Source organism: Lactuca saligna, chromosome 5 (assembly GCF_052625555.1).
Source record: "Lactuca saligna cultivar CGN05327 chromosome 5, ASM5262555v1, whole genome shotgun sequence".
NCBI classification, from domain to species: domain Eukaryota; kingdom Viridiplantae; phylum Streptophyta; class Magnoliopsida; order Asterales; family Asteraceae; genus Lactuca; species Lactuca saligna.
Genome location: NC_136421.1, coordinates 238,314,746 through 238,327,467, shown reverse-complemented (window position 1 = coordinate 238,327,467; position 12,722 = coordinate 238,314,746). Strand labels below are relative to the sequence as shown.

The 12,722-nt window shown below is 35.7% G+C and overlaps 1 protein-coding gene across 1 annotated transcript; it reads right to left on the bottom strand.

The window, feature by feature from the left end:
- Positions 1-5,079: 5,079 nt before the first annotated feature.
- LOC145046412 (uncharacterized) lies at positions 5,080-11,122 on the bottom strand. Its single transcript, XM_078994703.1, has 6 exons — positions 10,598-11,122; positions 10,202-10,386; positions 9,950-10,046; positions 8,679-9,193; positions 8,182-8,326; positions 5,080-5,106 (listed from the first exon to the last, which is right to left on the bottom strand). The coding sequence occupies exons 1-6, from the start codon at positions 11,120-11,122 to the stop codon at positions 5,080-5,082; spliced, it is 1,494 nt and encodes a 497-aa protein (XP_078850829.1).
- Positions 11,123-12,722: the final 1,600 nt, after the last annotated feature.

Below are 12,722 nucleotides of genomic sequence, written 5' to 3'. Positions count from 1 at the left end.
TTTCTAAGAACTCATAATAACATTATATTATGAAAAATAAAATTCATAAGTTTGCAATCCGTTGTATACTAGAAGAATTCAAGTCCGTCGAATATACACTTTTAACAAAAAAATTCACATATAGTAAAATAGTAAATGGTGAAAATTAACATTAAATCTTAATACGTAGCTAACTTATTAAATGACAATTAATAATTGTCTGATTAGTTAAAACTAATTTATAGATTAAAATAAAGTTAATGTAAATTATTTGATTAAACCCACTAAACTAATTATCATTAATCTTTGAGGACATGAGATGTCCAATCCGTATAGAATTAGCCTTGGAGAAATTAAATATCCTTCTACATTTTAAATCTATTTATCTTTCTATCATATCAAATTTTGACATGTGTCATATTTAATGACACATTAATAAAAATTGATAATATTTTAATTCAACTTGTCACCATTTAATTTGGATAGGAGCATAATAAGAATAAAATATAGAAGGATATTTAATTTTTCTTCGCAAAATATCCATACCAGACCAACGTTTGACTTGATTTTTTTGACTTCATCCCATCAGGGCAAACGTGGTTTTAAAAGTTTAGCCTTCCATTGAAGTCTATTGGAATTTTGAGGTAGATCTTTTGTCGTTGCTTAGAAAGATTAATTTTTCAAGAAGAAAGCTCTCTCTCTCTCTCTATATATATATATATATATATATATATATATATATATATATAAAAGAAATATCTAATTAAAAAGTACAAGTCGGGCCTGATGGGTCTATACATGCCCATTCGGAAATAAAGAACATGTCCACTAATAGCCAATTACAAATATTAATATTCTGGGATTTTAACATGGTGAAAATAGTTTAGTAACTCTATAACAATAAAAAATAAAAATGAAATAATGTAGAGTTTGTTAAAGGGCCAGTGGCAGCTAATTAACAATTGCACATTGACGGTCTCAGATCGGTCTCAAAATGATCTTGTGTTTTTAGGACTGATCTCAAGCGACCTTTTTTTGACATTGTTTTTCTTAGATCAGTCTTAGCCTTCTGCAGTCCAGTCTTGCGGACTTTGTGTGCACCTTTTCGGTTGAATTCAGGGCTATTTTTTTTTCCATATTTTCAAGTTTGTTTTCAACCTTTCGTGCACCAAACATGAAATAATAAAAGAGATAAAGAAATCCCTACAAATAAAATTATGTACCCATATTCATATGCAAAATGAATAAATAAAACCTTTTTTACATATCAAAAGTTACTTAAAACTATATAAAAGTTACTCACTTATAAAAATCTCATTTGAATATGGGTACATAATTATATTTGTAGGGATTTCTTTATCACTTTTATTATTTCATGTTTGGTGAACGAAAAGTTGAAAACAAACTTGAAAATACGGAAAAAAAAAGCTCATGAATCCAACCGAAAAGGCGTACACAAAGTCCGCAAGACTAGACTGAAGAAGGCCAAGACTAGCCTAAGAAAAACAAGACCATAAAAAGGTCGCCTGAGACCAATCCCAAAAAGACAGGACCATTTCGAAATTGATTTGAGACCGTCAATATGCAATTGTTCATAGCTGCCATCGGCCCTTTAACAAACTCTACATTATTTCATTTTTATTTTTTATTTTTATAGAATCACTAAACTATTTTCACCATGCTAAAATCCCAAAAATATTCGTAATTGGCTATTACTAAACAATTAGTGGTTCTTTATTTCCGAATGGGCCATGTGAAGACCCATCAGGCCTAACTTGTACTTATTAATTGGATATTTCTTATTGATCCATACTTTTTTCTTTTATATATACTGAGCTTTCTTCTTAAATAAGTAAACCTTTCGGAGCTACGACAAAAATCTACCTCAAAATTCCAATAGCATTCTATGGAAGCCTAAACTTTTAAAACTATGCCTCAGACTTTTGCCTTGATGGATGAAGAAGTCAAGAAGACGAAGTCAAATGTGGCATCGTGTGTGTGTGTATATATATATATATATATATATATATATATATATATATATATATATATATATATATATATATATATATATATATATATATATATATATATATATATATATATATATATATATATATATATATATATATATATATACTATCTTATTAAAGAAATCTAACTATTTCTAAAAATAGATTGATTATAATAATAATATTTTTTTAAGACGTCCAAATGATGAAGCTGATAGTACAACTAGCCATTAATAAAATAATATTAAATTTTAACCACATTTTGAATTCAAATATTTATCATCAAATCTCCTTATATTTCTCAGCAATTTGATATGGTTCCCTTAAATCCCGGATTCATTCAAATTTTGAACCCTTTTCGATATCCTTAAATTTAGCAAGTTAATTTAAATATCCCTCCAATCGCAGATACCTCTTTGTTCCGTCGTCTGCTATAAAGCCCACCGTCTAAGAATAAAAAATGACTTTATCTCCCAAATAACACCATAGTTTGATTATTTTGTCTTCGACATGTACTTTCTTTTGTAACATAACATTTTTGTAGAGGAAACATATCACCGAAAAAATTTACACACCCCGCCGCTTTGCGCGGGTACGCTGCTAGTATATATATATATATATATATATATATATATATATATATATATATATATATATATAGTTTAAAGAAAAATTAAATATTCTCTTATATTTTGTTCATACTATCCTTTTATCCACATTAAATGGTGATAAATGAACTAAAATATTATCAATTTTCATTAAATGTATCATAAATATGATACATATCAACATTTGATATTATAAGAAGATAAGTAGAAATAAAATATAGAAATATATTTAATTTTTCTAGTGTACATTTTATACGGATTGAACATCTCATGTGCTCATAGATTAAAGATAATTAGTTTAGTGGGTTTAATCAAATAATTTAAATTAACTTTATTTTAATCTATAAATTAGCTTTAACTAATCAGATAATTATTAATTGTCATTTAATATGCTAGCTACGTATTAAGATTTAATGTTAATTTTTCACCATATTCAAATGAGATTTTTATAACCGAGTAACTTTTATATAGCTTTAAGTAACTTTTTATATGTGAAAAGGGTTTTATTTATTCATTTTACCATAACCAATTCTGTATAAAACAAATACTAATATATATATATATATATATATATATATATATATATATATATATATATATATATATATATATATATATATATATATAGAATAGTAGTCTTTATTTTTTATGATGGAATCGGAGTTACACTCCTAAGCTCAAGTGATAGGTTGCCTCAAGAGCTAATTAACTTTTAGTTATCTCGGTGTGTCGGTGGGTGCAAATATGGCGTTGAAAAAGAATTGGAGACTGATAATCGACAAATTTCACTCAAGGCTCTCCACTTGGAAAGCAAATACGCTATCCTTTGCTGGAAGACTAACGCTTATCAAGTCAGTGCTTAACAGTCTTCCAACTTATTTCTTTTCACTCTTCAAAGCGCCAAGTGGTATACTTGAGGAGCTGGAAAAAATGAGAAGAAAATTCCTGTGGAATGGTAATGGTTCAAATTGGTTGCCTTGGACTAAAGTTGTTGCATCAAAAAAAGATGGCGGTTTAGGAGTTGGGACGTTAAAAGCCCAAAATATGGCTTTACTCAGCAACTGGTGATGGAAACTTTACGAAAGAACGGAAGGTTTATGGAAAGAGTGCATCAAGAGCATACACAATCTAGAACGAAAACCTGTCACTGTGATAGCAAAGGCGTTGATGTGTAGGGTATGGAATAACATAGCCAAAACATTTAAAGCTCTTCCTGAAGCTGACATAAATTATCATGAACTATTCAATATCATGCCTGGATTCATTATAAGGATATTATTTTGGAAAGATTGGTGGTGTGGGTCTTTAACACTACAAGAGCAATTTCCCAGATTATATGAGATAGAAACAGTAAAATGGTGTCTGGTATCTGACAGAATAGTACCATCAGGTTTTTGCTGGAGTTGGAAGTCACACATTATGGAGAAAGAGGTTTTGAATGATCTAGCAAACTTATGTGACATGTGTAGGAAACAATTTAGGGTCTATGGTGGAGATCTGGATACCAACTTGGATCGTGATATCACTTTCCGAATTGATATTTCTACCCTATGCCTGGGTTACAAGAAATTCAGCTTAGGATAATCCAAGTGGACACTTAGGATTCTAGGCACAGAAATCGTAAGCTAATATGCTAGAGGATTCTGTGAAAGTATGATGAAAACGAGAGCTTAAGATTGTAACCCTCTTCTGAAGAAGAAAAAGAAGTGTTTATATATTAAATTAGATTAGGGTTTCGTTAGGGTTGGGCTATCATTAGTTGCTTTGGAAGAAAGTAATGTTAATCCATATTTAATGAGGATTTAGGGTTACCAAAACTAATGAGTTTCGCTAGTTTTACCAGAATCACCCTCAAGAAATAGAAACTAACGAGGATTTAGGGTTCCTAAAACTATTTTCCAGCCAGGGGCTCTGCCCTTGGACCCTGCTAGGGGTGCTTCTCCTAGACCCCGCCAAAGGGGCGCTACCCTTTTGGAAACCCCGGACCCAAGGGCGTTGCCCCCAGATCCCCCGACTAGTCGTCGAACCGGCTTCTAATTCGATCTTATACATGCGGGCACTCCGCACAACCCCCGTACATATATTAGAGTACAAATTATGAAGCCTCTTAGCTCACATCTTAGTTCCAGTTACTTAAAATAACATGGTGACACTAAAATCACCAACAATCCTCCCCCACTTTAGTGTAACCCTTGAACAAACATAACCTTATCAAACAAACCAAACTAGTACATAATGAAAATATCGAAACAATTGAATTTCCACTTAGTATCATACATTTGCAAATACTCGAGAATCAGTGTGTTCTAAGAATTGAACCCTTCAACCCATTTGAATACCATAAAGTAAAATACATACTAGTTTACTGAATTTCTAGCAAAATATAACTTGACACTATTATAAAGTCGTGTGTCTCAATCCTCTCATGATCGTATCAAGGTCAAGTCTACAACCTCTTGAAATGCGGCTACACTTCACAATCACGTATGTAACTCCTTTCCATATATCTGCACATGCATTTATCAAAGGAATTATTAAGAAGTTAAACTTCAACTTGTCTAACTTGCAGAACCGAACACGTACCTGGGATGAATACTTCATGTGTTCCAATCTATAAGTATGAGCTTTCCACATTGAATTCAACTACTAACATTATATTAGGAGGGAATTGGGTGTCTCATCATTATAGAATTAAATGGACTTTAATCCCATCCCGATTATAGACTTATGCACTAAGTCTCTTTTCAGACCTTTAGTCAAGTGATCTGCCAAATTTTGTTGTGATTTCACAAACTCAAGCGAAATCACACCATTCTTGATTAGTTCTCTAATCATACTATGCCTAACACCTAGGTGTCTAGACTTGACATTATAAACTTGGCTATATGCCTTATCCAAAGAGGAAACTCTATCATAAAGGATAGAAATAGGTGCTATCGGTTTAGACCACAAAGGAATCTCATAAACTAAATTCCTTAGCCACTCTGCTTCTTTACCAGCAGCTGCTAACGCAACAAACTCAAATTCCATTGTCGAGTTTGTAATGCAAGATTGCTTCTTGGAAGACCAATAAATGACACCTCCCCCAAGCAAGAAGACCCAACCAAAAGTTGAGGAATGGCCCTCCATGTTGTTTATCCAACTTGCATCCGAATGACCTTCTAAAACCGAAGGACTTACCAAATAACTCAATCCATAATCCATGGTTCCATTGAGATACTTGAACACTCTATTCATTGCTTGTCAATGTTGATCACTAGGATTACTAGTATACTTGGTCAAATTACCCATATCAAAAGCAATATCAGGTCTGGTACTTGTCATGGCATACATCAAGCTTCCAATAGCCTTAGAGTATTCCAGTTATGAAATGGGAACACCATTATTTGGCATTAATTTCACACTTGGATCAATAGGAGTACTCATGTAATGCCCTGATTCCTAGGTATTAAATTAATTAAGAATTTCTTTAGTTTTAAGCCCTACTCGACGAGTAAAGGATGCCCTACTCGTCGAGTAGTGTCGACACGGGACCGCGAAATTAGTGATCTACTCGTCGAGTCCATAAAGGGACTCGACAAGTAGGAGCTGGCAGAAGAAACCCAAATCCTGGGTTCTGCCCTCTATTTAAGGAGGCATAAGCCTCATTTGGCCTCCTTGTAGTCAGTAAGAGCTCATAGAAAACCCTAACCGTGTATTGTGTCTTTCTTGTGCATTGTAAGCTTGGAAGGAGGGCTTGTGGGAGGAAGAACTTGGAGAACAAGGGGATAAGAGCAAGGAAGGAGTGGGAAATCCAAAATCTGCCTCATTTAGCACCCATTGAAGGTATCAAGTTGACATCTTTATCTCTTTTCCTTTTAGATCTCATATGGTGGAAATCTAGGGTTTTATGGTTTGAGTAAGGTGATATTGCAAGACATGAGCTAGATCTGAAGTTGTAACTTCAGATCTGGACCTTTCCCGAGTTCTAGATTCATAAGGTTCATATCTTGGTCTTGAATGACCCCCCCCCCCTTGTGCATGAAACCCATTAAGAGCTTAGTTTTGGCATTAAGAACCTTTTTAGCCATGCATGCACGTAAAGTTTGCAACTTTATGTGAAATGCATGCCTTGGGAGCTTGGATCTGTAATTTGGAGCCCCTGCATGGCTTAAAATGGGTCTGTATGGCTTAAGAACTGAAGGAACTTGGTGAGTCGCAAGGGCGACTCAGCGAGTTATATGAAGATAGTCGTGGGCTCGAAGAGTTGGATGCACAACTCGGCGAGTCTGATGAAGATTGCCATAGACTCGACGAGTTACATGAACAACTCGGCGAGTTGGATGAGTTTTCCCCAAGTTAGGAATGCGTGTGTGTCGATGTGTTACTAGAAGGAAACTCGACGGGTGGCCATAGGGCCTCAATCGAGAATTGTGAGAACTCGACGAGTCACCCCGGTGACTCGGCGAGTGGGTAAGGATTTCAAGGAACTCGGCAAGTAGCCGTGGGTACTCGACGAGTTAAGGTCAACATGGACTGTTGACATTGACTAAGGAATTTAACTTTGACCAGGGTTAACTAGTTGGGTTATGAAGTACTATGTGAGGATGAACACTTATGAGCATGTTCGTATTATGGTAATAGGTGGTGGAGTCTTTGACAAGTGATCGAAGAGCTGTGATTTATTTACCGAGCTGACATCTACGAGGTGAGTTATCCTCGCTATGCTAAGGGGTCTAAGGCACCAAGGCCGACCCATTGGATGTATTATCCTAGCAGTGTTAGATGTTGATCATGAGTTAGTATTGCATGCTAGTGATGTATGCCAGTTGATATGCTAATTTGGTAGGTCTGTAGGACTACCTGTGATATTGTCCGATTTCCTGTATGTGTATTTATCTATTACATGTCGACATGTTATATGGGATGGGTTGAGGTTGTACTGCTCCGTGCGGTAGCCAAGAAACCATAAAGTATTCCAGATATGAGCTGAGGGCCCGGTAGGAATTCCAGACTCATACTGAGGACTCGGGAGCATTCGAGATACGAGTTGAGGGCCCGATAGGCATTCCAGACTCGTGTTGAGGGATTGATGGCATCCCAGATACGAGCTGAGGGCCCGGTAGGCATTCCAGACTCGTACTGAGGGCCCAAGGGATAATCCAGCTTGAAAAGCTGTGGACCCAGTGCATGTTGTTCTGTTTTGATTGATATGATATGTTAATGTTGATATTGCTATGTGGATTGTATGTGTATCAATATTTTAGGGGCAACTCACTAAGCTTTCGGGCTTACAGTTTCAGTTTATTGTTTCAGGTACATCAGGGGATCTAGGCAAGGCCAAGGCGTGATCGTACAACTCCTCCTATTGTGTTTATGTTTCTGGGAAAAACTCTAATAATCAATATTTTGAAAACAAAGTTGTAATGTTTTGATGAACTTGACATGTTTTAAAAAGTTTAAATTGGTTTGAAATTTTGGATGTTACAACTCATAGGAGAAAAATTGGTAAAATTAAACCGCTTGAGAATTTTCTCAATATAATGACTTTGAGTCATCACCAATCCTTTGTTCATCCTCTTAATTCTTATTCCAAGAATTACATCAGCCTCTCCTAAGTCTTTCATGGAAAACTTGGATGATAACAATTTCTTTGTTTCATCAACTTGATTTTGGTCGGTACCAAAAATCAACATGTCATCTACATATAAGAAAATGATCACTCCAGCTCTAGTAGCATCATCAAATCTATTATAAACACATTTGTCACATTGTTTGTCTTGAAACGAAAAGACAAAATCACCTCATCAAAATTTTGATTCCATTGTTTAGGCGCTTGTTTCAGTCCATACAAAGATTTGACAAGTTTACAAACCACATGCTCTTTACCGGGCATAATGAAACCTTCAGGTTGTTTCATTTAAACTTCATCGTCAAGATCACCATAAAAAATGTTGTTTTCACATCCATTTGGAGAATAACTAGATTGTGGATACTTGCCAAGGCAACCAACAATATAATAGTAGAAATACATGCAACTAGAGCATACGTATCAAAATAGTTAATATCGGGTTTTTGTCTAAAACCTTGAATGACTAACCGGGATTTAAATGTGTTGATAGTCCCATTAACATTCATCTTCTTTTTGAAAATCCATTTGCAACAAAGAGGTTTAGAACCCGGAAGCAAATCAGACAACACCCATGTGTTGTTCTCAAGAATTGATGAGATTTCATCATCAATTGCTTCCTTCCAAAAGGCACTATCATGAGACTCTATGGCCTCTTGATATATATTAGGATCATCTTCAATATTGTAGCAATAAGAGTATTCAAGATTAATTTCATCTCTTGAACCTTCTACAAAATACACTTGGAAGTCGGATCTGGAATTTTTTGCAATTTTGCCTCTTTTGCTTCTACGAAGATCTTGTGGTTCTTGCATGATACCACCATTTTGACTTTCTGAATTTTGCTCTTTATTAGCACGAAAAGTCAGATCCTTAGGCCTTTGAATCGATGAAAACCACATCTCATCAAAAATTGCATCCCGCGATTCGATAACAGTGTTAATTGAAACAGAATCATTAGGTTCTATTACATAAAACCTATATGCCTTGGAATGCTCAGCATATCAAATGAATATGCAATCAATTCCACATTCTCCCAAAATTTTCTTTTTGGGCTCGATAAGTTTTATAATTGCCCGACATCCCCAAACCTGAAAATAACTCAAATTCGGCTTTTTCTTGAACCAAACTTCATATGGGACTGTTTTGTTCCTTTTACTTGGAGTCCTATTTAAAAAATAGTAGGCCGTTAACATGGCCTCTCCCCAGAATCGTTCACTCAATCCCGAGTATGATAACATTGAGTTTACCATTTCCTTTAAAACTCAATTTTTGCGTTCAACAATATCATTTTGTTGGGGTGTGTAAGGTGTCATGGTCTCATGAATGATACCTACTGATTGAAAATATATGGGATCCATATATTCACCTCCCCTATCAGTCCAGAGACATTTAACCGGAATGCCCAATTGCAATTCCACCTCAGTTTTGTATATTTTGAATTTATCTAAGGCTTCATCCTTAGAATATAACAAATACACATAGCAAAACCGAGTGTAGTCATCAATAAAGGTGACTACGTACTTTTTATTTCCCAAAGAAGGAGTGGAATGAAAATCACATAGGTCACTGTGTACAAGTTCCAAAACAGTTGAATTTCTAGTGACATTAGGAAATGACTGTTTCGTTACCTTTGTAAGCATGCATGTTTTACATTTATCAGATGTCATATCAAAGGCTGGAATTAATACATATTTTGACATCTCATGCATCCTTCTAAAGTTGACATGACCTAATCTTACATGCCAAAGCATAGATTTATCAACATTAGAAGCAGAAGATACAAATGCAGAATTCTGAACAGGTAATAATTTGTCAACAATATTCAAACAAAACATTCTATTATTTAAATATCCAAAGCCAACAAACATTCAACCTTTAGATAAAACAAACTTATCCGCCTCAATAACTTGTTTAAAACCATCATAATTCAAACAAATAGAGCAAACAAGATTCTTGTGAATCTTGGGAACAAACAAAACATCAAAAATAACCTAATTGTCTTTCCAGAAGTAAATTCAAGACACACGACACCTAAACCACAAATAAGAATAAAATAATCATCTCCCATTTCCAGCACCGATCCATCTTTAAGCGGAGTTAATGTTTCAAACATCCGTTTATCCTTGCATACATGGTTCGTTGCTCCGGAGTCGATCCACCAAGCAACATCATCATCCTGCATATAGAATGGTTCAGGGATAAATGAAAGATAATAAAAATAATTTTGATTAGAATTATCAAAGTTAGTAAAAAACTGACCTCCTTTAACTTGGACCGAAGACCAGTTCACTTTCCCATTGGCTCCACTGTTTCCAGCACCATTGTTTCCAAAATTCACATGGCAATCACACTTTCAATGACCCAACTTGATTGCACCTCCAACAAACCAGATCCTTTCTCTTTTTGTTGGAGTTGATTGGGACATGTTCCTGCTTATGTTTGCTATGTCCTTTGTGGTTCTGATTCCTTGGTTTGTTTGCAACCATATGAACCAAGGGTTGTCCAGGTTCAACTTTTCCTTTGGGTTTTATAAATTTGTCACTTTTCTTCGCACAAAGAGATTCTTCAATATGAATGTGACTAGCAAGTTGAACCAATGACAGTTCCTCATTTTGATGTTTGAAGTTGTGTTTGAAGTCTTTCCAGGACGGAGGCAGTTTGTCAATGATGGTGGACACAACAATGGATTCATCCATATTCATACGGTGCAATTTAAGCTGACCGTATATGCAAAGGAGTTTATTGTATTGTTCAGTGACACACCTGGATTCTTCCATCTTATAATTATTAAAGTCACTAACCAGAAACTTCTTGCTAGAAGCATCCTCAGTAATGTATTTCAGTTCAAGGGTTTCCCACAACTCCTTGGCATACAAGGATTCACTATGGATATCAAATAAAGCATCAGACATACCGTTCAGAATGTGACCTTTGCAAATGTAGTCATCATTGTCCCACTTTTGTCTCTTTCTTGTCTCTTCAACCGTGTTAGCAACACCTTCCGCAGGTCTGCTAGTCTTGGAGTAGTCAGCACATATGGTCCTTTCAGAGTGGTCAACATGAAGTGCATCTTTTTCTTCCAACACTTGAACTCGATGCCTTCAAACTTCTCCAGCTTGGCAAACTTAGTGGTCATCTCGCGGATTGAGTCACCCATCTCTAGAAACATAAGTTATCAGTTCGAATGTAGGGGAAAATTTGGGGTTTTTGGTGGAGATCTGGATACCAACTTGGATCGTGATATCACTTTCCGAACTAATATTTATACCCTATGCCTGGGTTACAAGAAAATTAGCCTAGGATAATCCAAGTGGACACTTACGATTCTAGACACAGAAATCGTAAGCCAATATTCTAGAGGATTCTGTGAAGGTATGATTAAAACGAGAGCTTAAGATCATAACACTCTTCTGAAGAAGAAGAAATGTTTATATATTAAACGAGATTAGGGTTTCATTAGGGTTGGGCCGTCATTAGTTGCTTTGGAAGCAAGTAATGTTAATATGTATTTAATGAGGATTTAGGGTTACCAAAACTAATGACTTTTGTTAGTTTTACCATAATCACCCTCAAGAAATTGAAATTTTCCGTTATGTTCCCATAATCACCTAAACCCCGCGGGGGCGCTGCCCCTCGACCCCGCCCACTGACCTGGCAGCGGGACCCCAGCAAGGGGGCTCTTCCCCTTGGACCCCACTAGGGGCGCTGCCCCTTTGGAAACCCTACACCTAGGGGTGCTGCCCTTGGACCCTCGACTAGTCGTCAAACCGGCTTCTAATTTGATCTTATAAATGCGTGCACTCCGCACAACTCCCGTACATATATTAGAGTACAAATTATGAAGCCCCTTAGCTCACATGTTGGTTCCGGTTACTTAAAACGACATGGTGACACTAAAATCACCAACAACATGCTTCAGGGGATCAATATGCATCTGACACAAAACATATTCGCTTCAATTTAAGTGCGGATAGTACATATAATGTTTGCACTTTACGCAATAAAATTGATCTCAATCTTAATCCTTGTAAAGGTTATAAATTATGCGGCCTGAAAGCAATACCATTGAAAATTAGGTGTTTCGTTTGGTGGACGGCTATTAACAGGTTACCTGTAGCAACAAACCTAGAGGATAGAGGTGTGATAGTTCAATCGAAGAATTGTCCCTTATGCGATATGGTTTCAGAATCTTGTGCTCATCAGTTAATCAAATGCAATGTGGCGGTGGAGGCTCGTAAATGGATTCTAAAATGGTGTATTACTAAAGACTATACGTTTGAAAATGTTACTGGATTCCTTAACTTTGCTGAAACGTGGTGGAATTGCCCTAGGAAGAGAGAAAGGGTAACAACGACGATATATGGACTGTTATGGTTCATTTTGTTAGCCAGGAACAATAAAAGGTTCAAAGGGATTCATACTAATCCTACAAAGATCGCTGATGAGGTAATTTCACAAAGCTAAGCACAGTTTAAGTTCAGAACTAATCTTGTAAAATGTATGTGGATAAAT

Bases quoted from the DNA above. Each gene is read 5' to 3' on its own strand.
- LOC145046412 (XM_078994703.1), bottom strand. From the start codon at position 11,122: ATGTCTGATGCTTTATTTGATATCCATAGTGAATCCTTGTATGCCAAG. The intron at 9,194-9,949 runs GTAAGATTAGGT...GAGCATTCCAAG, and splicing joins ATAAATCTATGCTTTGGCAT to GCATATAGGTTTTATGTAAT. The intron at 5,107-8,181 runs GTAATTCTTGGA...ATGCATGTGCAG, and splicing joins AAGACTTAGGAGAGGCTGAT to ATATATGGAAAGGAGTTACA.